The sequence below is a fragment of the Chamaea fasciata genome, unplaced genomic scaffold (genome assembly GCF_029207755.1).
Source record: "Chamaea fasciata isolate MVZ Bird 193981 ecotype frontalis unplaced genomic scaffold, bChaFas1.0.hap1 SCAF_12, whole genome shotgun sequence".
In the NCBI taxonomy this organism is placed as follows: Eukaryota; Metazoa; Chordata; class Aves; order Passeriformes; family Sylviidae; genus Chamaea; species Chamaea fasciata.
The window spans coordinates 10,138,743-10,165,290 of NW_027094097.1; the positions used below are offsets into that span (position 1 = coordinate 10,138,743).

At 54.2% G+C, this 26,548-nt stretch overlaps 3 protein-coding genes across 4 annotated transcripts; 2 read left to right on the top strand and 1 right to left on the bottom strand.

Annotated features, from left to right (window-relative positions):
* Positions 1 to 123: 123 nt before the first annotated feature.
* Positions 124 to 12,410, bottom strand: E2F4 (E2F transcription factor 4). Of its 2 annotated transcripts, XM_066194541.1 has the most exons (10): positions 12,233 to 12,410; positions 10,295 to 10,404; positions 9,657 to 9,820; positions 9,123 to 9,164; positions 6,416 to 6,477; positions 5,990 to 6,275; positions 5,399 to 5,563; positions 4,272 to 4,319; positions 2,705 to 2,749; positions 124 to 2,385 (listed from the first exon to the last, which is right to left on the bottom strand). In XM_066194541.1, the coding sequence occupies exons 1-10, from the start codon at positions 12,407 to 12,409 to the stop codon at positions 2,270 to 2,272; spliced, it is 1,215 nt and encodes a 404-aa protein (XP_066050638.1). In that variant the 5' UTR covers position 12,410; the 3' UTR covers positions 124 to 2,269. The 2 variants fall into 2 exon arrangements, with proteins under 2 accessions (XP_066050638.1, XP_066050639.1); XM_066194542.1 differs by lacking the exon at positions 4,272 to 4,319.
* Positions 12,411 to 13,419: 1,009 nt separating this feature from the next.
* Positions 13,420 to 22,217, top strand: EXOC3L1 (exocyst complex component 3 like 1). Its single transcript, XM_066194652.1, has 13 exons — positions 13,420 to 13,511; positions 14,465 to 14,625; positions 15,594 to 15,813; positions 16,104 to 16,764; positions 16,949 to 17,066; positions 17,243 to 17,368; positions 17,486 to 17,586; positions 18,011 to 18,121; positions 18,235 to 18,364; positions 19,325 to 19,447; positions 19,760 to 19,915; positions 20,250 to 20,374; positions 20,814 to 22,217. Exons 1-13 carry the CDS (start codon positions 13,469 to 13,471, stop codon positions 20,998 to 21,000), a joined length of 2,262 nt encoding a protein of 753 aa, XP_066050749.1. The 5' UTR covers positions 13,420 to 13,468; the 3' UTR covers positions 21,001 to 22,217.
* A 653-nt stretch (positions 22,218 to 22,870) lies between these two features.
* Positions 22,871 to 25,067, top strand: CTRL (chymotrypsin like). The gene is made up of 7 exons (XM_066194349.1): positions 22,871 to 22,979; positions 23,131 to 23,234; positions 23,382 to 23,461; positions 23,699 to 23,780; positions 23,876 to 24,056; positions 24,469 to 24,602; positions 24,841 to 25,067. Exons 1-7 carry the CDS (start codon positions 22,928 to 22,930, stop codon positions 25,000 to 25,002), a joined length of 795 nt encoding a protein of 264 aa, XP_066050446.1. The 5' UTR covers positions 22,871 to 22,927; the 3' UTR covers positions 25,003 to 25,067.
* The last annotated feature ends 1,481 nt before the right edge of the window (positions 25,068 to 26,548 follow it).

The following is a 26,548-nucleotide window of genomic DNA, read 5'->3' on the forward strand; positions in this document are numbered from 1 at the left end:
AGGACCCACCTCCGGCAGCAGGACAGGGCTTCCTGCTGGGAAAGGGCCCGGCACCCCGCTTCGCGGGGAACCCCATCCCCTGGGCTAGGGCAGCGAGGAGGCACAGGCTGGGGCAAGGTGAGAAACTCTGGAAAGTTTTTGTTTATTCACGTCAGAGAACACTCTGTTACAAATAGGACAGGCAATTTTCTTTCCTTGGAAAAAAAAAAAAGTATAAAAATAATCTTTATATATGAATCAAAAGTTCATTTGCAACTGTAAATTTTTCTCTAGGTATCCTTTTCGGGAGGTCGTCTAACTGGTTGCGGACATGAACACTGGGAAGGAGGGCAAGGGCCAGGCAGTCCATGAAGAGCTCGAGCTACACCAAAGCCACGGAGGCTTGTTAACACGCAGGACCGAGGGATTCCGGTCAGCTTCCATGTGGAGGGGGGAAGGTTCAGGGACTGGCTGCATGCAGGCTGGAAGTTCATGCCCCAGAGGGGTCCCACACCTCAGCTGTCAACAGCTGCCTGCTGCCAAACTAGTGTCCCATTGCTCCTCCTGAGTTCTTCATGCTTTTCCCAAAGAGGCTGCCAGTGCTTTGCTACTGCAGAAACGAAGAGTTCTTGTGGAGAAGTCCCATGCAGAATGAGAGGGCCTGAGCAGCCACTCCAGGGACACAGGTCCCAAGCACACTCTTCTCACCTTTGCAGGCTCTTCATACTTTACATCCCTTAGTGCTGGTGCTGCAGCAGGTTGTGTGGGTCACAGGCAGTGAGCAGCTACGCAGAGAAATTAAACATCAGCTGTTTAAGTGGATGGCTGGAAGCTCCCTCTCTGCAGCAGCCAGCCATGGCCTGGCCCGGCTCTCTGTTCAGCAGTTTGCGGAGCAGGAAAGGCAGGACAGCTGCTTCCACTGTGGTGGCAGGAAGATGTGCAAAACTAAAGACACTCACAGGATCTGACCAAAACCCGAAGCTGGGGCTTGCAAAATACAACACAAATCCATCAAGACATTTTTACTCCAACTAAACTGCACAAGGTCCCAGCCTAGTACCAGCTGATGATCCTAAAGAACCCAACAGCAGACCTTCCGTTACAAAGCAATGGAGAAAATCTTGCAGAAAAATGATGCAGAGAAAGCACTGCAGTAGGTAAAGACCTGCCACAGGATCAGGAACTGGGAATGTGGGTAAGGGTACTAAGGGAACAAATTCAAATATACAGAAAACCTGATCCTGAGAGAAAAAGGGGTAAAAAACGCTCACTATTTTGACAACATCTACATAACCTGTCACAGCAAAGTATTACTGAATTGTATCTGCTTGGTCACCTTTCAGCAAGTTGCAGGTTCAAGTGCAATGGTTGGAAAAAACCCAGCTATTTGCAAATATGAGCAGGCTCTGATGTCCCTGGAGTACCTTACAGGCACCAGCTGGAGCAGTCTTACCCTTTCAAACATCTCTTCAGTCAGGCAAAACCAAAAATTAAAAACAAAACCATACTGGCACCTCTGCTTTAGCCCTGTAGAAACAGCACAGCTGCTGAACAAGGAGCTGGAGCCCCTGGGGTTGTGCATCAGCAGACTGGTGAAAGCAGATCCAACATTCCTGCTGATGCACCAACAGGGAAAGGCTCAGTGCTCCTGGGTCCTACAAGGAGCACTCAGCTCCTGAATCCCACTAGGAGGCACAGCTGGCTAAAAAAAGTGCTTTTTGTAGAACATACTAGCTTGGTCTGAAGTCACTGAAAGAAATAGACACTTTGGTGCCATTTTTTTTCCTCTTGATGCTTTTCGGAAATAAAACTACCCCAATCCGAACCACTAACACAAAGAAATCTAACTAACAACCTCTGGGCTTGTGAACTGACCATGGTATTGGAGCTCCTTGTAGCAGCTGGTACCTAGGAGGTGCAAAGTGCCTCTGGGAGTGCAGGAAAAACCAAGGCATGCAGATTGGAGGAAGCTCAGAGAGGCACGTGGGCAAACTCTGCAGGTGAACTGGGAACACTCAAAACACAGACCCTTTGAAGTGAGGCCCAGGATCCAGCGGAGAGATGCGGGGGGAAAGCTGCACGTGTGTCTTGCACGTGCACCAGAGGAAGAAGCAAACTACGGGGAGGCTCCCAGCCTGCAAGTCCACATCTCTTCGTTCTGAGTCCATTTGAGAGCATCTCAGAATTACTCGGCCATCGAGCTCTAGCACAAAAGGAATCCAAAAATAGACACTTTCCAAAGAGTTACAAAACAGTCCGTGTTTGCGGGGCCCACAGCCATACTGAGAAGTCAGAGGTTGAGGACAGGCACATCAAAGAGGTCACAGACACCTTCACTCTCATCCAGGTTATAGATGTAGTCGTGATCTCCAGGTGGAGGGGAGAGGCGGAGCAAGGGAGCAAACACTGGGGAAAGAGAAGCCCAGGGTTGGTTACAAAACTCAGCACTCCCACCCCAGCTGAGGGCTGCCAATGGCAATGAGCAGTGCAGCCACCTCACAGAACAGTCTGTGAGGTTGCTTCAGTCAGCCTCACAGAACTGAAGAGACTCCTGGCTCTCACACCTCTCTCAGGGGCTGGCAGGACAGCAAGAACTGAGTCTGTGTCCAGAGCCCAGAAAAAGATGAGGGCGAGTCTGCAGTCACAAGGCTGCCAGCTGGGTAAAGTTACACAGCATGGTCTTCCTCCCAGTAAGGGCACACCATGACAGGAGACTGAGACTCACCTTCAGATGACATCAGCTCTTCCAGCAGCTCAGAGTTCACACATTCTGGGGAAGAGACAAGCATGGTAGCAAAACAGTCTGCTCTCCTGGCCTGTTCCTGAGTAGCTCCTCACTTTCCCCACCCTTGTTATCCCTTCTCTGGCTAAGGCACAGCATGTGCAGCAGGCAGTGAAATAAGCTTGTGTTTAAAAGAGATAAAACCACGTAGTAGAAGTAATTCCAGCACAAAACACTATGGGAGAACTCCAGCTCCTGTGGCTTAGACTGCACAGCCTTAAAGCAGCTGCCAGTGCCAGGGCAACATTACTGGGATCACACAGGGATGAGAGAGGCTGCACGAAGTGTGCTGCAAGGACCATTCCTCTGAGCTCTGCAGTGCTGCTCTCTTCCAGTCCTGAGTTTTGCCTCTATAGCTATTGACTCTGTTTTGTCCTTTGCTCCTGGAGTTTTTATCTTCCCCCTCCCAACTGGGAAGAATACTCCATAAACCCACATACCGTAGACAGCAAACATCTCCTTTACAATAGCATCCACATAGTGACACAGCAGAGTTACTTTGGATAAGTTAGATTTTCTATACAGCTGGGGCTTTGCAGCAGTTTGTGTCTCACATTGTGAACTCAACCTTACTCTTCAGATGTACTTAGACATCATCAAGACCTCATTCACTATCTGCAGCAGAGGTGCTGGGCAAGGAGGAAGGATGTTCTCCAGGCTGACTGTGGAGCACAGGGCTAAGAGCACACAGATTGGAGACTCACACGTGTCTGTGTTTGGGTCTATGGGGACTTTTACCCAAAGGCAGCACCTTCACAAAGCATCTGCTAGAGCACAGAACTAGGGACAGCTGTTGTACATCTCCTGGGACCACCACTGAAGTGCTTAGGTGTACTTGGCCCTGCCTGGCTGTGGGGCTACAAAGTATTCTGCCAGCATCGAAGACAAAGAAATGTACTGATAAAAAGTTTCCCGTTTTAGGTTTATGTCAGACCAAATTCCTTCACCTCTTCTGCCCTTAACCCACAGTCTGTCCCACCATTAGGCAGCAACCCACAGACATTCCTTGGACAGAGTCAGAACTCCAAACACAGGTAACAGCATCTCCTTCCCCTACTGCTCCAAAACTACCAGCTCCTCCACCACCACCACTGAGAGAGCACTATCTCCCCAGATTATTTCCTTGGATTAGCCTTGGGCAGCTAAAGCTGAAACAAGACTTAGCAAGGATTTTTCTTTTCCATACTGCTGACAAGCTGAAGGAGGAGCATGGCAAGGCTGAACACGGATTAGCGTCAGCATGGGGACAGGAAAGCCCTTGCTGGTGCACTGCAGGCAAGATCTAACAGAGGTTGCTGGAAACATGAAGACGGAAAAATACATACAGAAACCAGTGATTTTAAGACTGCCTAACTACTCTTTAGTAGAGGGCCAGCAGCCACCAATGACCACAAGCCCCTTACAAAACCACATCCACAAAATAATCCAAAAGGGAGTGAATCAAACAAATTGTCCCTTTTCTGTGGATAGATGGGCACAGAAAAAAGCTGTGGTCAGGGAATGAACGTACCTCTCATTGGATCAAACATCTCTGACAGCTCTTTGGGAAGTTCCAGTACTGCAAATACAACAAACCAGATGGTTTGGATCATTACATGAAGAGTCTGAAATGCTTTACAGCAGAATCACCCACAAACCTACTGTGCTCCTTACACACCCAAATCATCCAGAAATTCTGTTCCCACACTCCGTGTCAGATATTTCTGCTGCAATGACAAGCAACAAAACACTTGAGCTCCACTACTTTAAAATAAATTTGTAGAAGCCCTGGGACATGAACATGTTATCACAGTCAGCACCTGTGTCTGTAAACCTCACCCAATACACTGCCTTGATTACCTTGTGCAGGATGAGGACATGCCTTTGGAGAGGCACAGTGATAAGATATGTGGACATCCAAGGCCTAATTCCACAACCAAGATGACTCCAGACAGACAGCTCATGCTTCTCTGAGACAGGCCAGCAGCAGAAGTGAAAAAAGCACTGTGTGAGCTGTGTTTGAGTAAGATTTCTTCTTCTAGCCACAACCTAACCTCGAGTGTTTCTGCAGGGAAGTTCGGCTTCAAAACATTCCAGCAGTGTGGCTTACCTAGAGGATGCTTTTCTCTCCTTGGGCCAGCCTTTTAAAGCACATCAAGGAGCTTCCCAAATATATACAGCAAGGTCACTAAGAACACAAGATCACTAAAGACAGATGAAGTATTCCTGAGCAAAGGAGGAAAAGGAAGACAAGAGCTCTCCTAATACAGAAAATTCCCCAAGCTACAAAGGTGCTCTCAGTGGTGGGTGAAAATTCTATAGCTTCATGCAGTCTCAAAAATAGGACCTTACTCTACAAAAAGGATTGAAAGGGAATAACCCTACATGTAACAGCAGAGACGTGTGTCGTGCGGGTGTCCCTTGCAGATTTTCTAGTACTGATGTCACAGAAAGCAGCAGGACACCAGACAAGACACAGTCACCTTGTCACCATGTTTCCTGGCAGTCTCACAGGGAAATGCCTACTCATCATTTGCAGACCCTGGCTGACAGCAAAGGCAGAATGGAGTTCAGCTCCTTCCTCCAGGCCCAGCAGCCTTTCCCTCACTCCCAGCGGCAGGATTTTGGAGCAACACAATAAACAAGCAGCATACTCACCTCCTGTGGGGTCAGGCTTGATGGGCTCAAAGGAGGTAGAGGTGCTGGGCAGGACAGAGCTGCTGTCCAGCGAGGCTGAGGACTGCAGCAGCTGCGAGTCCAACGCCCCTGGCTGGCCCTCGAAGTCACCAGTGCCCTTGGACTCTGCCGCCGGGACATCGCACTCTGGGAACAGCCACAGACACACCCAGGAATGTCATCTCCCACCAGCCCCAAGGCAGCTGCAGCACAGACTCAGTCCTCGCTGGCAGTGCTGCCCAGGCAGCTGCACAGGGAGAAGCTTTCCTGCTTTCCTCCAGGTCCATATTTGGACATACTTCCTGCTGATCAATGAACCTGCATGACCAGCTTCTCCTCTACAGGTGCTCCTATAGCTGGCACCTGCTGAAGCCAAGTGCCTGATCTCCCTGAGCACAGCCAGTTCCACCAACCAAGGCCAAAGGAAGGGCAGCAGCAGCAAAGGCAGTGATGCCCCTTTGCCAGGAGCTCTCAGTGCTGTGCATCTGGCAGTGCCAGCCCAAACGGGGCCAAGGAATGTACCCTCCTCTACCAGCCACCAGCCCATTTCTGCCTCCTGTAGCTCCCTCTCACCTGTGCCTGCATTTTTCTGTGTGGGAGGGCCATGGTCCTGAGTGCTGGTGGGTGTTGGTGTGGAGGGCTGGGTGCTGCTGGGAACAGAGGCCTCCTGGAAGTGGGCGAGTGGTGGGATTTGTGGTTTTGAGGGTGCAGCTGCCTGGCACTGAATGAGGTCTTCAGGAGGAGGGACAGGGAGTACGACAGGAGGAGAGCTCCAAGTATCTTTGTTTACTAGGAGAACATCAATGGGACCACTTGTGCTCTTCAGGTGGATCTGATATTTCTTCTGTCCATTTGGGCCCTGAAAAAAATCAAAAACAGAACAAAGATATACATTAAAACCGTTTTCAAATAGCACATCAGTTTTCCACAGGCAAAACATACGTGTACACATGCACACACACAGAGCCCCTGCACTCTCCCCATGAATTTATCACTCACCTCAGGGACAGGAACCTCCAAACGTGTGCCGGATGGGGCTCGAATCACGAGGAGGGTGTCTCCTGTGAAAACAGATCTAGTCAGGGCTCCTGGGCACAAGCTGTTGTGATGTTAATTAAGCACTGGTGAAGAGCCCCTCCTCAAGACCCCTCTCCTGGCAGTCCTCCTTGGACGGAAGACATCTACACCCCAAGCACATCATACAGTTCCTAATGAGCCTGCAATGTTCCCCCCAATGCAAGCCTGAAGTTTTCCAGCAGTGTCCTTATCAAGATTAATCTCTTTTCCTCAGAAGAACTGGCTTAAATTTACTCCTAAGAACATCTGAATCCTAAGGGAAGTATCCTTCATTCTGCAGTCACAAGCTTTTAGATGTGAATTAGAAACAAAAGAGCTGCACTGCCAGCAGAGAGATGGGGTTGAACCAGGCTCAGAGCCAGGCTGCCAACCTCAGGCTGGTGTCCCAACACCTGAAACCAACACTCCCCTGTTTCTACTGGTCAGAGCTACCTTAGTTGTACTGGACCCTCCACAGAGCCTAGCACATGTGGGGCTGGAAGCAAAGCTGACAGCATCCTTCCTTTCCAAGTTCTGCAGCTCCTTAAGACCTGCACCCTAATAACTCAACACTCACAGGCAAGCAGCTCCCAGCCCGTATCTGGGTATAGAGAAACATGAACAGAGAAATACCAGAGCTGTGAATATCTGACATATTTAGATCAAGCAGCTTTCACTTTGAATGTTTAAGCTTTAGTGTGGTTAATATTCACAATTCCCCAGTATTCTGATTAAGCTTCACTTGGTAATTAACACAGAAGATCCCCAGAGTGATGAGAGAGAGTGGACAGCAGAAAAACACTTCCCTTAATTTCAGGCAGGCAATCAAAAGTCGTATCAGCAAAAGGTAAAGGGATTAAAAATAGCAAGGGATTTGTTAATTGGATGGGACTTGCTTAACAAATCTACACTTAAGAAAAACGTAAAAGACATTAAAATGCATAATAAAGCTCAAAGCCACCAGCTGAAGCTGTAAGACCCGTTAGTTTCAAAGACAGGTGCTGGGTTTGTATCTCCTTTGATAAATATGTCCCAAATACTTGTACAAAACAACACCCAGCAGGTTTCCACTTCCTTTTTGAATCTGCAAGTGCAGAATGCATCACAGCAACAGATGGGGAAATTATGTTTCCCAGTCACTAAAATCTGACATATTCTTACTTCTCTTTTTATTTTTTTAAATTAATCCCTATTTGACAAGAGTCCAAGAGTGGAAATCTTGGAGCAAGCAAGTTCAATAGCAGTCAATTAGAAAAACCAGGAGCTGAAATTCAGCCTGTACCACAGTTTGAGAACACAAGAGGTCCACCAAAGAACCTCTGTAAGACTCAGGTGTCCAGGAGAGGAAAAAGAGTCATGTAAAGCATATTCATACAGGAAAACTGGACAGACAATGGAAAACCATGGATGAAGCCTCCATTCTAGAGGGAACTGACACCCACCCTCAGTAAGATCTAACCTCTGCATGTTTTGGTGAGGTCTGACCTCAGACACAAACTGGTTTACAAAAACCAGGTGCAATGAAATGCAAAACACTCAACCAGCCAAGCAATGAGCTGTCTGCTGGTCTCCAGTAAACTCTTCCAGACTCTTACAAGTGATCTGGCCCCCAGCACTGTCAAACTGAAAACACAATCCCTGCCCCCAAAAGTGCAGCTTCAACCAGAAGAAACAGCAAAGCCAAGGGGGTGGTGATGCAGCTGTTACACCAGCAGGGACTCGGTGAACAAGGAAAGCACAAAGGCAGCAATAGCAAACAGAGGAGCTGATGAAGTGCAGGGTGAGAAAAGTGCTTGGAGGACATGAGGAGAGCCAGACACAGGTGAGATTATGCTTGGCTGGAGACAGCCAGGATAAACAGCTTCAATCTCTGCAGCAACCAAGCAGATGCAGGTTGCCAGGTCAGGAGAGGTCAGGCACCCACTGAAGCAGAAAAGAGCTGCGACTCCACACCACCACAGCTGGGTGGGAAGAGCAGTTCATGTACCAAGGCTGGCCCACTGCATGCTGGCCACCAGGCATTACTCTGGTCTTACATCTACCATTAGAATTGGCAACAGAAGAAACAAAGACTCCTGTGGGTTTTCTTCACTTCTGCCCAGAGACAGAACATAAAACTTTTGATACAGGCCCTCCCTTTAAGAATGGAGTGAGGGCAGAGCAAGTGGTGCATTCCCTTCTGTCCTGCACTGTCTCCTTCCTGCATTCTTGTTGGCAGGGGAAATGATGTAGCTGAGGGACCACCATAAGTACTATTTCCCTGCTTACACCATGGTTTCTACTGTGCAAGAAAATTTGTTTCCTGTCATTAGAACATTGCCCACCCAAGCCCTTAAAATTAAGGGCTTCTAACACAACACACATACACCCACACAGAGAAACCCAGCAAGAAGACTTTTCTGGGAGCAGCACCTCTATTCCTTTAAGCACAAGTAAAAGATATGGCCTGTCCCTTCTAATGGAGACAAGAAAGCTACAACTCAGGGGTACACAAACCCAGGATAGCATCAGAGCTAACATTACACTTCATTTGATGCCGTTGGGCAGCTCGTGGTCTGCTGCCCACTCTTTCTTGGAGAAAGGAGAGCAGCTGGGATAGACTGACAGGCCTGCAGCATCACATCTTTACAACAGAGCACCATTTCCTCACCTGTGAAGCACTTGCAGATATCTTCATGTGTTACATATGCTAATGTTCCCAAGGTTAAGGAGAAAGGCCGCAGCTTCCTGCACAGAGAGAGCTCAAAGGGCACCTGGTGCTTCCTTTCTGAGCATAAGGAACACCATTCTCAGAAGGCTCTCCATGCCACACTCTGAAGTGGTCTGCAGGTGAGGTCTGCAAGCTCCATGCCCATCAGAGCTGACATCCTGAGATAGTTAAGCCACAAGAGCTGCTCTGCACTCAAGAAAGTGGCACCTGTGACTCAGAAAGAAGCACTTTTCTCACTGTGGTAAACAGTACTGTGTTTTTTACTTCCAAAGCCAGAGGAGAAGCTGGATGCAGAGAAGAGCAGGTCTCCAGGCTGGACAGTTACCCTAATTTCAAACCAAGGTGCTGCATTTTGACCCTTTCAGTGCAGCTTCTCCAGCAGCAATGGGTCAAGCACCCACCAAGCCCTCAGGTCTCTGCTCCCCAGCCCAGCAAGTGAACACGGAGACAGAGCTATTAGTTCACACAAAGGATATCGACTGTTCTGCATGTCTTCTGTAACATTTTTGATGCTCTGCTGAACCCACATCTTCTGCTGCTCCAGCTCCTGTTCCCGCTGCTCCAGGTCTTCAATGTCTGCCTTCAGCTCGATCAGTTTGTGGGCTATTTCACGTGTGTTGCAGCCAGGACCCACACCCCTGGGTAAAGCAAAAACGGGTGAGATGTATCGGCCTCTGGAAGCACACAGACCAACCCCAACCTCTCTGCCAGCCTCTTATTCCCACCTGTGTCAAACATCAATGTCAGATTGCCTGTAAAGCTACACCTGTACCTGCTCTAGATTCCCACCTCCCAGCATAGCAATGTCTGGTACATCTTTCTACTTCCCACAGTCTAGCAGGACTCTTCCCTACCTCCAGTGCCATGACAGGCATCTTTTCTAGCCCAGGGCAGTGCAAATATTTAGTTTGTAGCAAAATAACACCTCTACTGTAAGAGAGACACGATACATACTTCAGCTTTCCTCACTGTGCCATCAGCACAGCCCTGGGGGAGGGAAGAGCATGGACCACCAAGGAACCTCCCTCTGCACAGGGCATTTTAATCCCACTGTCACTTAAACCTGCACTAGAAGGGACCTGTGAACGATTTAGACCAGCTCTGCCACTCACTTCCACTGGATACTGTTCTTGGACTTCTTCTCAATCAACCCGATGCCTTCCAAGACATTTGTGATATCGTAGATCCGTCGCTTCTGTCGCACAGCCAAGGTATCGGCAGCCTGAAAAAGGTTAAGACACTTAATTCCAAACTCTCAGTCATGTTTAGCTCCTTCCTACCCATCAGATTAAGTCCTGGCCAAATACTTTGCTCCCCATTTCATACCTCTCCCATTCCAGCGCTTCAAGTTACATAGCCATGATCTTGATCTCATATGACCATGAGAAGAAGTCACTCATTCTTCTTTTTTTCTTACCCCACAGCCTCCTCACTAAACACAAACCAAATTCCAGCAATCCTGCTCACAATGGATCCAAAAATCACCGTTCTCCAGTAGCAAAGCACTGCTAGAAAACAGTAGTTCAGCAGCCTAAAAATTCAGTGCTCCCTTGGAGTAGAGATGGAGGTGGGAAGGGGAATGCTGAGAGCTGTCTGTGCAACAAACACTTCAGTGAAATCAACATTCTCAAAGTCATTTCTAAAGCTGATCTGATGCCAACTGACAAAGAATCAATATCTTTTCAAGAGATTCCTCTGTTTGAAAGACATGATTCCAGGTGGAGAGTAAACTTGAGCAACCCTGGGGCTTCCCTGCCTTGCTCACACGACCCTTTTCCCCTCAGGTTTCAGGACTCAAGGAATGGCACTGTTTCTACTACCACACAGCAACGTGGCATCAGCAAGAGTTAATGTGTGCACAGCCAGGACTAACAATGGCACTGTGGCACTGCAGACAGAGCAGGTCAGTGCAGGAACCATGTCACCCACCAGTGAGAGGCCGGGACTTTGGAGACCCTACACCACACAACTACACAAATCACACTGAACAACATGAATCTACTTAATGGACATTTGAAGCAGAAAGATATTGTCAAATCCAAAGAAAAAACAATTTGGCACAGGCATGCAGCCAGGAAACTCCTCCAGCCCTGCATTATTGGGGCTTTCTGGCACTTGTCTGTCTCACACACATGCCCACATAAGAGGTGCTTATATAAACCACAGCAAAGGAACTTCCCCTACAGGAAAAGCCAGAGATTAAGTACTGTACATGGCACAGTGTTACTTCCTCTAGGTGAAGATCTTAAAAACACAGAAGCAAGATGCATTCACAGAGCACTTCACTGCCTAAAGGCATCGGGGACAACCTGTGGCAGGTGACTTTGACCACACTCCCCCTCCTGGTGTGTGCCGGGAGCGTTAAATGCTGTATGGACAGTTTCCATATGTGTGTGTTTCTGTACATGTCTGAGGCTTTGCAAGGCCGGATCATTATGGTGACAGTGATCAAGCGCAGGGCAAGAACACAAAAGAGAACAAGGTGGTCAAACGGGTCTGCAACTGAAGCACACAAACACCTGGCGAGGTCCTGGGGAAAGAAGAGTGCCTGGAACAACCCGATGGGGTGTGGAGAAGGGCTGGGAAGGAGGAGCAGGAGGGCGTGTGAGGGCGGCCAGTGCAGAGCCCTCTGTGCACGGCCGGCAGCTCTGCCGCACACCCAGGGACCCCGCTTTCAGAGCACCTAAAAACAGGATCGGTACGGTTGGAAAAGTCCTCCAGGTTCATCGATCCCAACCACTAAACCCCACCACTAAACCATATCCCTAAGCACTACATCCACTTTTGACCGGGGACAGTGACTCCACCGCTGCCCTAGGCAGCCCATTCCACCAGTGCCTGACCACTCTTGCCGTGAAGAAATCTATTCTAGAATCCAATCTAAACCACCTGCTGCACCGGGCGCTGCCATGTTCCCGTTCTCCCCCTCTAAACCCGCTCCAGCCGCCGGAGGACCGGTCCCGCCGGAGCCCCGCTCTCCCGGCGGCCGCTCCCTCCGAGCCCACCCCCGGGGCGGCGGAGCCCTCGCCCCCCGCCGCCTGCCCCCGCACCAGCTTCAGGTCGAGCACGCCGTCCTTGGCCTCCTGCAGCAGCGACACGAACTTGGTGGTCAGCAGCCCCAGACTCTTCTCGTGCCGGCTGGGCGCGCCCGCAGCCCCGCTGCCACCCCCGGGGGGCTGCGCCCCGCACTCCGCCATCTGCCCGCCGCCGGCTCCGGGGCCGCGCATCCGCTTCCGGGCCGCGGGGCTCCCCGGGAACCTCCGGGGCGGGGACGGCGACGGGGCGGGGACGGGGGACTCCCCCCCACCGCCTCCCGGGGACAGGGGGCTGTTCCGCTTTGCTCCCGGTGTTCCCTCAGCCCCGTCGGTTTAGGGGTTCCCCGGGTAAAGCCAGGGGTGCGTCCATCCCCTCGCCGTTCTGCCAAAGTCAAACTCGCGCCCTGTGGTACCGAAGCCAAACCTCAGCCATGTACCCAGCTCTCCGGGTGATAGGGGCGGTTTGCTGCTCCAGCACACCCAGTACCGGGGGAATCCTCCAGCCTGTGCCCGGGAAAGGCAGTTTGTGGCAGGGACGCGTCTCCAGGTCCATCCGTAGCCGTGAAGGGTCCCATCCCCACGCTGTCGCCTTCGGGTCAGACTGGCACAGCGCACCCCCCCATGGTGGATCCAGCTTCGGGTGGGTTCGCACTGAGGATGGGCTGCGGTGTGACACCCCGCTGTCCTCCCCGAGCCAGGGCGGCTGCGAGGGGGCACCGCTGCGGGCACGGAAAGGGCTGAGTGTCCGGGGAACAGGGGGTGACGATGAGGGTAGGCAGGGTGTGATCTCCAGGACGAGAAGAAATGGCCTCAAGTTGAGTCAGAAGAGGGTTAGATTGGATATTAGGGGAAATTTCTTCATTAAGAGGATGGTCAGGCACTGGAAAATGTTGCCCGGGGCAGTGGTGAAGTCGCCATCCCTGGATATGTTAAAAAGGAGTGTGGATGTGTCACTTAGGAACATGGTTTAGTGGTGGGCTTGGCAGTTAACCGTTGGTACTCGATGATCTAAGGGGTCTTTTCCAACCGAAATGATCCTTTGATTCCGTGATTTCTACTCCCCAGACCTCCGGCTGTCGCGGTGCCTTCCCGTGTCCCCCCTCCCCTCCGCCCCCCGTTCCTGACGTCCTGAGCGCGGCTGCGGGAACACAATGAGGCCCTGAGGAGCGCGGCTGCTCCGGCTGAGGAAACGGCAGCCGGCTTCCTCCGCAGCCCTGCCCTGGCCCCGCAGCTCCGCACAGCCTGGACACCATGGGCATGTCTGCGGAGGACGAGCGCGCCGCCAGCCCCAGAGGTAACGGGGATGATGCGCCCCGGGGAGCCGGCGAGCTGGGCAGGGAAGGGAGGCTGCTGCTTGCAGCACATTTTGGGGATTCCCCTGTCCTTTGCCTCACCACCCCCTCCACCCTCCTGGACCTTTTCCCTTTGCCGCGGCTGTGCCTTGTGTCCTTGCGGGGTGGCAGCCTGGCTGTGCTTCCTGATGGTGATAACCTGCGCCGGGGCAGTACTGCTCACCGCACATCTTATCTTCAAAGCTGCTGTCCTCCTCCCTAATCCCCCGGTCCCCAAGGCTGCCAGTGACTCCCCAGCAGAGCAGGAGCCTGGCTTGGTGACAGCCCCCCGCGGGGCTGGAAGGAGTGACTGGGGTTGGGATGGGGTGGGGGAATGATGAAACCAGGCACTGGGGTCTGGGAATGCTGTGGGATAACTGTGCTGGTTCTCAGCCCTCCACTGTGGCCAGGAGCTCTATGGCATGGCTTCGGACCCTGTGTCAAGGGGGACACAGCTGCATGGGTGCTTTGGGGAGACCAGGAGTCTCCAATCCTGACCTTAGCCTGGCTCTCCTTCCTGCGAGAGCTGCCATCTCCCCATCCCTCCTGCTGACTCACTGCTGGAGTCTCAACACTGCTGACAGTTTCCCAGACGGCATCAGACCCCCTCAGACAACCCAGCATTGTGTTTGGGGGAGCAGCCAGGATGTGTACTCTGTGTGGGGACAATCTGAGCTGGTAGTCACAGCTCCCCAGGGCAGCCTTCTTGCTGCCACAGCCACTCTGACAACCCCGGGCCGTGGTGGTGGCATCTTGGGGGGGCCCTTGACGAAGGACCCTCTTGGTGCCATGCTCCCCAGCTTCCTATGTCCATGTGAGCTTGGAAGTCCAGTGGTAGCGAGCTTCCTGCCTCTGGCCTCTGGGGCCCTTCCTGCCTCACTTGGTTGTGCTCACTGACCCCTGGCTTCACCCTCAGATGAGGAGTGGCCGGAAGCAGAGAAGGCTGAGAAGCTGGCGAGAGGAGCCGCTCTGAAATGGGCTTCAGGGGTGTTTTACCGCCCCGAGAAACTGGAGGGGCTCGGGCATTACCGGCGACGAGAGACGCAGAGGAACAGCTCCATCCAGTCCCGGCTGAAGGTGTGTGTTTGCCCATCCCATGGACACTTGCAGCCACACCCCCTCCTCAGGCAGGGACCGCAGCCAGGGTCCCCTCTTTCGAGATGAATCCTCTGTATGTCCTCTTTTGACTAAATCTTTTCCTTTGACTGGTGCTTGGTGGGTGAAGTGCAATTATAGGGGGGAGAAGACCCCCTTCACCCTCTGCCTTACCCCCAGGCAGTGTCTGAGGTGTTAAAAGGAGTCTTCTGGGTCTCCAACCATCCTTCAAAATAAAACACCAAGGGAATTCAGCACATTCCATGTGCAGGACTCAGTGCACCCCATCACTGGTCTGTCTCAGCCCCAAAGACTGCCCTGCCCCGCGGCTGGGAGGAGGCACACAGCTCCAACCTGCCCCTGCCTGTGGGTCTCCACTGGGAAGATTAATCTCTGCACATTTGTAAGGGCTGTCCCAGTCCCCCTGTACATCTCCCTCCTCACCCACCTCCCCTTCTGCATGACCTAAGGAATTATTAACCTCAGGACTGAATCAGTCTGAGCAGCACAACTTTCCCCTGATAATTTTAGAGATGGTTTCTCCTCTGCTGACTCTGGATGAATTGTCTGGGAGGCCTCAGTGAAAGCAACTTGCTTCTGGTGATTCTTGGCACCAGGAGCAGGGAGTTGTATGAGTGGATAGGGCCTGGAGATGTGCCAGTGCCACTGCAGGGCTGGAAAGGATGGCACTCCATTTGGGAAGAGGGTTTATATGGCCACTGGGGTCCTTCATGCCTTGGGAGCACAAGGGGGCTCTGTGATCCACTGCTCTTTTGCAGAAACAAAGTAATCTTTTAAAACTGAAAGAGACGTCTGATTACTGTTTACCCTGGACCTGGGGCTGGAAGACTGCCTGCAACACAGATCATGCAGGTCTGGGGCAAATGGTGTGGAGTCTTTCCTCCTTCTGGAACTGCTCCACTGCCCCTCTATCCTTTTCTGCTCCCCAGTCAACTGTCCAGTCCTACCTGGAGGGGGTAAGTGCGGGGCTGGAGCAGCTGCAGTCAGCGGCCCGGGAGGTGCAGAGCGTGTGCCAGGACCTGGGGGCTGCACGGTGGGCCCTGCTCGACAGCGCAGACCACTTCCAGGGCCTCCAGCAGATGAGGAAGCTGATGGAGGAGCATGTGCAGCTGGCCTCGGTGGTCCAGGTGCTGCCCCAGATCTTCTCGGGTAAGGCACTGGCCCAATCCTGGTCGATTTGGGCTGGAAAGCACTGGGGGAAACCTCAGTCCAACCACAGGCTCTGTGCAGGGCTGATGGCAAAGCCTGAGCAGGTCACTCAGGCTTTGCCAGTTGGGTGAATGGAAAGATTGCTGCTTCCCCAGGGCCTGATCCAATGGCATTCCCTGAGCCCCAGATCTTTCCCCTCACCATCTCCTTGATAACCTGCATCTATGTTCCTGGTGCAAACCCCTTCATCTCTGCACTCAGTGCTGGCATCTCTCCTCCCTCTCCCACAGTCCACGAGGTTTTTTCCCATATCCTGCAGCTGCTCCATGGGCAGCATCTCTTGGAGGCCCACGTGGAGCTCATGATGGTGGAGCAACTCCGGGATGACATCCTCTCCCAGCTGCACCTCCGTGGGCTCTCCAGTGCCCAGGCAACTGTGCTGTCCTACTTCAGTGGCCTGCAGGACCTCAACGAGAGCCTGGCCAAGCAGCTGTGGGACATTGTGGGCAGCAGCCTGCGACTGGTGCGCGAGGACCCCGTTCTCTTTGTCACTGCTGTGAGGATCATTGAGCGGGAGGAGAAAATAGATGATGCACTGCTCTTGGAGGCCACCTTCCTGCCCCCTGGCCGCCCAAAGGGCTGGAGGCAGAAGTTCTACCAGGTCCTCCAGGACACCATCACAGGAGCCCGTTTCCATGCTCCCCACATGGATGCTGAGGGGCCAGGGCTGGCCAAGCACCTGGCAGCACTGCAGAAGGACATCGTGTCTGAGCTGTGTGTGGTGAAGGACCTGATGGTCCAGTGCGTCCCAGCTCACTACAACATCCTCAGTGTCTGCACTGCCACCTACCACCAGGCCCTCACCAGCCACCTCCAGGAGATCCTGCGGGAGGACCTGGACAAACAGGGACTCTTCCTCCTCCTTGAGTGGGCGCTCCATGTGTACCACAGGTCAGCACCAACCCCGGCACCAACCAACGGGGGATGTTGTGGAGAGCTGGATTGTTCATCAGCTCATGAATGGGTTGGGAGAGTGTCTCTGGCTGCCAGGGGATGATGACCAGGAGAGCAGAGGGACAGGCAGGAACTTCTGGAAAACAGGCCTTCCCAGCCCTGCCCCACTTCTGTCCTTCAGCCCAGAGATGATGGGTCACCCTGACCTCCTCCCAGAAGTGGATGTTTCTGCTCTGGATCCCTTGATGTCCTCTGAGCTTGTGGATCAAACAGAGAGGAGATATGTGGTGAAAGTCAAGGTGAGTGAGTGGGACAGAGACACAGTGACTCCCACTGAGCCAAGCATCTGCTCTGACAGCAGCTGCAGACCATGAGCCTGGGATGAGGCCCAGGACTTGCTGCTGTGCTATGCTGGGTTTCAAGGGAGTCTGTACTTGGCTTCTTGGGCTGCCTGTGGTGGGTGTCCATCCTGTAGGCTAGCGTGTTCGAGTGGATGCAGAGGACCCTGGAGGTGGAGTTCAAGGAATGGTTCAGGGAAGAGGAACCTGAAACAGACCATCAGGGCTTCTTCCAGTCAGCCTTGCCTGCCATTGTCATGCAGGTGGGACACCAAGAAGATGGGTACAGATGGGGCATGGCCATGCTCACACCTCCCAAAAAGGAGTTTGTGGCCTGCAGGCTTTCCTTGAATCACCTCCACTTTCCTCCTCTGCTGCAGATGCTGAATGAGAACATCCAGGTGGCTTCCTTAATCACCGACTCTCTGCAGCAGAAGATCTACAACATGGCCTTGGAGGAGCTTGAGGCATTCCTGGGCCGGTCAGTGGAGCCACTCACACCCCTGTCCACCGTCACAAATCCTGGGGCCACGGCCAAGCATCACGGGCTGGTGGTGGAGATCTGCTGTGGGGCACCCAATGCTCATCCAGGTCACAGAAGGCTCAGCAGCCTGTCTGCCCATGGGGCTGCTGTGTCAGCCTTCAGGGGCATCAGCTCTCGGGGTCTCCTGCCTCAAATGCTTGTCTGCTGAGCCCTCCCAAGGGGATCCAGAATGGGTCCCACTGTCCCACCCTGCCCAACTACCTGCCACTCTCCAACCTGGTGGCAGGATCTGAAAGGAGCCAAGTGAGCTGGGAGGGTTGTGGGAGGTCCATGTGTCCCCAGGAGCATCCCGGGGCCAGGTCCCTGTGGTGGGACACCTGGGGCTCTGCCTGCCCATCACAGCTGCCTCGCTGTGTTGCAGCCTGCGGGAAGCCCTGGTGCAGTGTGGGAAGGAGCACCAGCAGGACCGGGCCGTTCCCAAGTACTACATCTCCCACCTGCTGGCCGTGCTCAACAACAACCAGGCTCTCAGGTAACTTGCACCAGCACCTGGCAGCTCTTGTCGCAATACCCACCCCTTCCTCCCTGGGGCCAGTGTTCCCACTATGCTTCCCAGTCTACCTGTACCTCTCTTTTCTCTCCTAGCAATTCTGTCTCCTCCCTGCACCCTGACACTGCCTGCAGAGAAGTCCCTGCATCCCTCCAGGCTGCTCTAGACAGGATGCAGAAGAAAGCCACCCAGCTGCTGCTGGAGGAACTGCTCCTGGACCTGCAGGTATGTTGGTCCAGCACCTGAGCTGAACTCAGCAAGAGCAGCCCTACTGCAACACCCCAGGCTCGAGTTTATTCCTGCCTAGGGTCCCTGCCATGTACTCTGTAGCCTGCTATCACCCTGCAGACATCTCTGCCAGCCTGTCCCCCAGACCTTGATAAACCACCCAATGTCTGTTGCCAACAGCACCACCCCATATCGCTGGGGCAGATGGCTCATGGCCCCCAAATCACTAACGGACAGAGACCAGGAGCCACTGCCCCCCCGAGCTGCCTCATGCTCCTTCTTCTGGCTGTTCCATGGCAGAAAACCAGCTGGAGAGCTGCAAAGTCTGTGTGGAGGATACGAATCCATGTGCAACTGCCCCAGTTGTTTCCTGCTACTGTAGTCAAATTTAGCTTTCCTGGAGTCTGGACCAAAAACCTGGGATAATTAACAACGTTACTATTTAGGGCTTGAATGCCATGAAAACAAAGGAAGAGCCAAAGGGTGAAGAGCTTGCAGGCAGCAGTGGCCCCAGCAGAGACAGGAGGAGTGTGTGCCTGCAAGCAGGAAGAGAGGCAAGGACAGCAGGGCGGGAGTAGGAAATCAAAAAACTTGTTATGTCTACACAAGGGAAGTGGGGAGGAGTGGAAATTAAGAATAAAATCACAGCAGGACAGGCCAAAAGCAAGTGTGTGAGGAGCAGCTCGCTGCCCACACCTCAGGTGCGCATGACCCAGATAAAGCCCCAAAATGAGGCTCTCAGGGTGTTGAGGTGGGACAGCCCCAGTGTTTCCATAATTTCCTAACCTTAACCACTGTGCTGTTTTTACACTGAGTTTTGGCTGGCAACAGGGGCTTGGGAGCTTTGCAAGGCAAAGTGGCTGTGGTGCCAGGCAGCAGCTGTGGGTGTTGTGCTGCCCTGGGCTGGCAGCTCTGCGATGATGCAGAGCACAGACACTGCTCCTCTGCTCCCTTCAGCCCCTCTGCCTGCAGCTGCCTTCCCGCAAGTGGCTGTCCGGGTCCCAGCTGGTCGGCAGCATGTGTGAAGTGATTGACAAGTATGCAAAAGATTTCTCCCGCGTCAGGAAACCCTTGTTCACGGTACCTCCTTCGAACGGCTGCTTGTCTGTGGGACAGGGAGGCTGGGCAGCGGGGGCCGTGCTGGGGTGCAGGGTGCTGGGAATGCTGGAGAGTCTCTGCCTCTGGAGTAGTCCAGAGAGCAGTGCCACACGGAGATGTTCCGGGCTTCCCCCAAATCCAGCTGTTTTCCCTGTCCCTTCGATCAGGGGGCTTCCCAGGAGATTGTTCCCATGGCTTGGTGTTGTATCAGCCCTTTTTGCCTCTGCCTTTCCCTGGGAAGCTGGGGTCTGGACACCCAGGCAATGCCAGCACTAACAACTGTCCCCTGCCCAGCTCCTGCTGGCGGAGAGTGAGCTCCTGGTGGCGAACCAGTACCTGCGGGCGCTCCTGCAGAGGAAGATGGTGTGCAAGAGCCGGGAGGAGCGGGGCCAGCTGTGCCACCGCCTGCTGCAGGACGCCACGCAGCTCCGGGAGCTCTTCTGTGGCCTGGTTAGAGGGGCCTGGGTGCGGTGGGGAGCCGGGGCTGCGCCACGGAAAGGGAGCATCACCTCACTCTCCTTCTCCCCTCCAGCCCACGACCCACGAGCAAATGGGGCTGTTACACTTGGGTGGTTGTGAGGCCGATATGGGAGGAACTGGCTGGATTAGGGACTCTGGGGACCATCACCCTGCCCCAGCAGCCCCTGATGGGTGGGACATGCTGAATGGGAAGACACCAGCTGCAGGGGCTCAGGTCCCCACGAGGGCACTGAGGACGCAGCTGTCTCCCCAGCCACTGCAGTGACCTCCTCTGGGTTTCACACCTGGCTGCTTTCCCCTGCAGGGCCTGGAAAGAAGCCAGCAGAGCCTGGAGGCTGTTTTTGCCCTGCGGGAGCTGATCTGCCTCAAAGACCCAGCACTACTCAGCCTGGAGGTGCTGGGCTTTGCCACCAAGTACCCCGATGTCAGGTAAGGTACTCCTTGCAGGAGGGGATGGGTGTGAGCCTGGCCGGGAGAGCCAGTCTTGGGCTGCACCCTGTGAGGTGACACAGCAGAGTAGGCAGAAACCTGAGCCTTTACGCCCTTCTCCCTGAGGTTTCTTTCTCTCATGCTCCTGATTTGAGGGATTCTTGAAAAGTCCCAAGGGCAAATGTGTAAACAGCAGTTCTGCTGTGGCATTTGCACATCTGTATTTGGTGGCCAAGCAAACTGTGAAAAGTAACAAAACACCAAATTGGAAATGTCAAAACCAAATTCAAAAGATTTGGGGGAGTTGTTTTCAGGAAAATGCTACTTTGCCTGGTGCACAGTACCAGTTTTCCCTTGGCTTGGCTTCTCTGGATCGGGGCGGGGGGGGGGTTTGCAGGACACGAGCAGTGCCCAGGCTCACCCCTGCCTCTCTGCCCAGCGATGAGCACATCTCCACCTTGCTGGATATCCGCGGTGATGTCTCCAAGGAAGTGCGGCACGTGGTGCTGGAGATGATGGCTCAGCACCCCCAGGACCTGCCCGAGGGCTACCGGCCCATCTTCAGCACCATCCTGGTCCCTGTGCCGGAGCTGCCCTTCTGCCTGCGCAAGGGCAAGTGTGCCTGACCCTGCCCGGCACTGCTGCCCCGCTGCTCCCAGGTTGGGGCCACGTGGGGCAGTTCTGCAACTGTGCGTGGTGAGAATGGAGGAGACATGTGGCATCCCCAACACACAGCACCTTAGCCTGTGTTGAGGACAGTCTGGATAAAGGCCATCCTCCTCTGGTCTTATCCCATGAGAAGACTGTACCTTGCAAGCACCAGTCCTGGGATATCTGGGCTGGGGGAGATCCAACCTGTAGCTATTTTTCTGGCCTGCTGGGACAGTGACTGAGGGCTGCTCAGGCTCAGGCCCACTGCCTGCAGGAGAAAGAAGAGTTGCAGAATGGACAGGAATCTGAAGGTGGGGCAAATTCACATCTCCATGAGGCTGCAGGGATGTTTGGGTTTCCCCAAGTCTCCAGACAGGCCCCTGAGCCAGTGTGTCCGAGCCATGGAGGCTGTTACCATTCCAACTCTGAGGCAGACTGCAGTCTTGCTGGGACCAGGATGGCAGGAGGGTCAGCCATGGGAGGTCCTCTGGGCTCAGCCCTGGGGTTGGGTGTTGCTGCTCCAGCAGGCTGGGCCCTGCATGGCCAGTGGGGAGCAGCTGAGCCAGCTCGTTGTGGCTCACAGATGTGGTGGAGAAGAGAAGATGATTTCCCCACCCTGGAGAGTGCCATCAGCCCTCTCCCTGCTGGCACAAAGGGACAGCTCTGAGTTCCTGCTGACCTGCCAGACTCCCCTGGCTCTGGCTCATTTGCCAGCATCCTAAGCAGGACTGGAGTTGGAAGCTCTCAAGCTGCATGGAGTTGTCCTGATCCAAGGTTCCTCCGTGATGGGCAGCACCACCCTGAGCACTGGCTCTCCCTCCATCCTCTGCTGCTGCCCAGCCCTTGGCATCTCCTCCCAGGAGATGAAGATCAGGAGCAGTCTGTGTCTCTGCCTACACCCTTGTGCCCAGCCCCTGCAGCACTCTGGGAGACCTCCATGCTCTGCCATGCATCCCACCCTGGGATGGGCCATATCCCACTGTCCTTGCATGGTACCACTGCTGGAAATAAAGGCCTAAGCTCTGCACTCGCTCCCCAGTGTCCAGGCTCTGCTCCCTGGAGGGTTGGGGCAGGGATCCATCCCCATGTTCAGCATCACTCCAAACCTGGCTCCCTGCACCCTGTGCCAGCCCAGGAGATCGCCCAGGCCACAGGGGATGATGCAGACACTACATACCCCTTGTCCAGGACAGAGGGGGCCGAGTGCTCCCCAGCCCTGGGTCAGGTGGCTGCAGTGCTAGGGGCATGCTCAGTGAAGGGCTCAACCTCAGCTTGGGGAGGTGCCCACTGTTCTCCCTCGGGTTCATGGTGTGCTTGCCCAGCTGGCCACAGCTCCCACCTGCCTGGGAAAGTGTCTGCCCTCCTCACCTGCCCCCGCTGGCTCTGGGACTTGTTCACCTACACCACGGACATGGTTCAAAGGGTGGCCATGAGCCCTGGGAACATCCAGCTGGGACCAGCTGTGGCCCAGGCCAGGATTCATGGTCATATGGAAAAACAGCTCTAGTCCCAACAGATCTGAAACAAGCCTGAGCATGGGATGACCTCCCACCCCAGGCACTGGTGCCCATCCCAGCATGTCCAGCCCTACTGCTATCTCAGCTTTGTGCCCACAACCAGCCCCCTGTGCCCTCCATCACAGCCCTGTGGTGCTCTTCTGCTCCAACTCCACAGAACTAACACAACTCATGACAGCAAAAGCCCAAGCCCACCAGGTGTCTCTTGACAGTACCCTCCCACGTCCCTATTTGTGTGTAGCATGGTATCTGGCATGCTATCACTGCTGCCCACAGCTGACACAAGGTCACAGGGGGGCCTTAACCTGGCCAGTTGTGAGCCATGTGGCTCCCTGGCTGCTATAAAGCTCGTGGTCCCCAGGGGTTCAGCTTATATCCTTTCAGGATGGCGTTCCTGTGGGTAGTCGCCTGCCTGGCCCTTGCCAGTGCCGTCTCAGGTAAGTGCTGCCCATGGGTGTGGGATGGTCCTCGGGGTGCAGCAGGATGCCAGGGAGGGTGACACAGAGCCACCCACACCAGCACAGGCAGCCCCCAGATAGGAATCCTGAGCTTTTGGGTCACCCTTGTGCCCCTGTGCCTTTCCTGCAGGCTGCGGGGTGCCCGCCATCAGTCCCTCGGTGACCTACAGCGAGAGGATTGTCAACGGGCAGAACGCTGTGCCTGGCTCATGGCCCTGGCAGGTGTCCCTGCAGGTACAGCACTGTCCCTGGGCACTGCCCTAAGCACTGGCATAGCCAGCTGGGTGCCTTGGTTGGGCATCAAGGGGACCTCTGCCTGTCCCCAGCCTGGGGGTGTTCAGCCCTCCCAGCCCCAGCTCCTCTTCCCTCTTCCCTCCCCAGACCCTCACAGGATCTCACTTCTGCGGCGGCTCCTTGATCAGCCAGTACTGGGTCGTCACAGCTGCCCACTGCAATTTCGAGTAAGGAGTGATGCCTGGTCAGCCCACACTGGTGCCACTGACAGGGCCAGGGGCTCGGAGCGTGCTGGGCATCTCTGAGTGGCACTGGGGTCAGCCCCAAAGGCCTGAGCAGCCCAGGGCTTTCCTCCCCAGTTGTCCTCAAGGTTGGGTTCCTCATGCCCATGGCCGCCCCCAGTGCTGCTCCCACCTGGGGTGCTGGCTGGACACATGCCCCTGACTCCCTCATACCTCTTGCAGCCCACGCAACCACGTTGTCGTCCTCGGGGAATATAGCCTTGCTTCCAGTGCTGAGGCTGTTCAAGTGAAGACCGTGTCCAGGGTGAGCCAGGCGGACGCGGTCCTGGGACGGGGCTGCAGCTCCACGCTGCAGTTGCTCCCACAGGGCAGGCATGAAGTGCTGTGGTGTTTCTGCAGGCCATCACCAACCCCGGCTGGAACCCCAACACCATGAACAACGACATCACCCTGCTGAGGCTGTCCACACCCGCCCAGCTGGGATCCCGAGTGTCCACCGTCTGCCTGGCCCCTGCCAACCTGGTTCTGCCCAACAACGCCTGGGCTGTCACCACAGGCTGGGGACGCACCAACCCCAACTGTACGTAAGCTGCAGCTTCAGGGAGGGCTCTGTGTAGCTGCTGTTCTTCCTCGGGGCTCTGAGGGCCCAGGGCTGCCTGTGGGGGTGACATCTCCTGTACGTGTGGGAAGGAGGGAGCCGGGCAGTGGAGTAACCCTGTCTGAGCAGTGTGTACACAGGGGTGTAGGTGTGTGCTCAGGGGCTGGGTGTGTGTGTGTAACCCAGGGATGACTGTGCACAGGCACAAGCCTGCCCTTTCTCAGGGCTGCCTGCACGGGGTGATCCTGGGGAAGAAGGGGTTTGTTGGCACAGAGGAGGAAGAAGCTTTGTATGGCAGCACCCACGCACGAGTGGAAGCTTGCCCGGGGCACGTGTGTGCTCTCCAGGCGACCCACAGATGCTGAGGTGATCTTATGGTGCTTCTTTCCCCTAGCCCAAGCCTTGGCAGCAGTCCTGCAGCAGGTGACTGTGCCCCTCGTCACCCAGAGCCAGTGCATGCAGTACTGGGGCAATCGCATCACCAGCGCCATGATCTGTGCTGGTGGGGTCGGTGCCACCTCCTGCCAGGTAAGGAGACAAGCTCCTGCTGCACCGGGTGGGTGGAGGAGGAAGAGATGTGGGGTCTTGCTGAGCTCCCATTGCATCACAGGGAGGGTGGAGGAGCAGGGTACATGGGGTCTTGCATTTATGGAGCCAGATATTTAAGCTACAGCACCTGGCTGTGCACAAGGGATCAGGTGGCTGGAGTGGCAGGAACCAGTTTGGAGCATGTGCCAGGAGCACTAAGCAGGAATCTTCTCTACAGGGTGACTCTGGTGGACCTCTGGTGTACCAGACTGGGAATGGCTGGACCTTGATTGGCATTGTCTCCTGGGGAACCTCCAACTGCAACATCAACACACCGGCCATGTACACTCGTGTCAGCCAGTTCCGTAGCTGGATCGACACCATCGTTGCTCAGGGATAAATGTGCTGCCAGTGTGATCCCTCCACTGGGATTAATAAAGTGTGAGCATTTGCTTGTGCCAAGCACTGCCTCTAGCTGCTTTCTTCTCATGGTGCAGAGCGGGGTGGAAGACACATGGAGGAGCCTGGGGTACCCCGTGCTTCTCTCCTGAACCCCAGCACTCCCCAGAGCTGGAGCTTGGTGCCCAGCTGGGACCCAGGGGGAAACTAGGACAAACTAGGACAGGATGCTCAGGCAGGGGGGAGCAGGGCTGGCTGTGGCTCAAGTGATGCTCAGGGGGTCTTCAAACACACCCTGGCACCAACCCAGGCAGTGCTAAAGCTTGGGAGAATGGTCCTCCCACTGCCCCAGGTGCAAGGTGCCACCAGGGAAGGGACTGTGGAGCTGCAGCTCAGCACCAGAAAGCACTGCTCAGCTTGCTGTGGAAGGTGGGTGGTGGTGAGTGCATAGGGTCCTAAAGGATCCCTGTCTGCAGTTTAAAGCCATGACTTGTGTAGCAGCTGGGAACACAGCTGAAAGGAAAAAGAGCCACGGGCAGCTCCAGCTCTTGGGGAAGGGACGGCTGGAGAACAGCACGCTGCTTCACACTTGCAGATCTGCCAGGTAACAGCAGGAAATTGAAGGCCACTGCAAAGGAAAATTTGAAGCTGAAGACAAATTTCAAGGCCAGGTGACAGGCTTTCACTCAAATGGGTTCTTGAGACAATGGCTAGTGGAAAAAAAAAAAGTCTTGTGTGACATGGGAGTAGCAAGACACATGGTCAATGAATTACAATCTGGTTCCCAGCAGCTCAAAATAGAGCTGGTGATAAGGCACTGTGGAGAGAAGCAGCATCAGACTGTCCCAACACCAGGTGTGGGGTTTAGCTTTCCTGACCAGTGATGTGAAGGTGATACAACACCTTTACTGTGTGAATCACAGCCCCCAAAATGTAATCACTCTATTAAGCAGAGTGTGTGACACTACACAGGGACACACTGATGGGAAGGGGTAAGGGAAGGTATCAATGGAAGGCAAACACAAATAGTCTGGCCCATATGATTGAGTTAAAAGAAATAAAAATCTGCTCAAGTAAAGGCTAGGGCTAATGAATTTTAGTTTGGTTGGGTAGGAGTTAGTTTTATTTAGTGGTCTGCTCTGCAGGGAGCATCTAACTGACCTTAAAGGCAAGTGAACAGAGATTTTGGGATGGACCATGCAAGCAGAGAAAACTGGTGGCTACAGGGAACTTCAAATAGGAATGACCAACTGCAGTATTACATGTCATATGGTCTGTGTGCTGAGTTCCTTGTCAGCTCTGCCACCACTGGGACAGGGTCCCCTGCCCCTGGAAAATCCTGGAGAGGAGTTGGCTCAAGAGGGGTGTGCACTGTTCACTTGATATTACAAGTTTTCCTGTTGGTCCCTAAAAGCTGCTCAGAGTGAAACTGGAAACGTGAAGAGTGGCTGTGGACAAACTAGAGCATTCCTCTGGCCCAGTGTACCACCTTGCAGCCAAAGAAAAATAAATAGAATGTCCCAAAGTGCCTGTTCAGCCTCCCAACA

Coding starts and splice junctions, on each gene's coding strand:
- E2F4 (XM_066194541.1), bottom strand. CDS start 12,409: ATGCGCGGCCCCGGAGCCGGCGGCGGGCAGATGGCGGAGTGCGGGGCG. Junction 5,564..5,989: donor ACAGAAAAATGCAGGCACAG/GTGAGAGGGAGC, acceptor GGCTGTTCCCAG/AGTGCGATGTCCCGGCGGCA. Junction 2,750..4,271: donor GATGTTTGATCCAATGAGAG/GTACGTTCATTC, acceptor TCTCTTCCCCAG/AATGTGTGAACTCTGAGCTG.
- EXOC3L1 (XM_066194652.1), top strand. CDS start 13,469: ATGGGCATGTCTGCGGAGGACGAGCGCGCCGCCAGCCCCAGAG. Junction 14,626..15,593: donor CCATCCAGTCCCGGCTGAAG/GTGTGTGTTTGC, acceptor TCTGCTCCCCAG/TCAACTGTCCAGTCCTACCT. Junction 18,122..18,234: donor AACAACAACCAGGCTCTCAG/GTAACTTGCACC, acceptor TTTCTCTCCTAG/CAATTCTGTCTCCTCCCTGC.
- CTRL (XM_066194349.1), top strand. CDS start 22,928: ATGGCGTTCCTGTGGGTAGTCGCCTGCCTGGCCCTTGCCAGTGCCGTC. Junction 23,781..23,875: donor AAGTGAAGACCGTGTCCAGG/GTGAGCCAGGCG, acceptor GTGTTTCTGCAG/GCCATCACCAACCCCGGCTG. Junction 24,603..24,840: donor TCGGTGCCACCTCCTGCCAG/GTAAGGAGACAA, acceptor TCTTCTCTACAG/GGTGACTCTGGTGGACCTCT.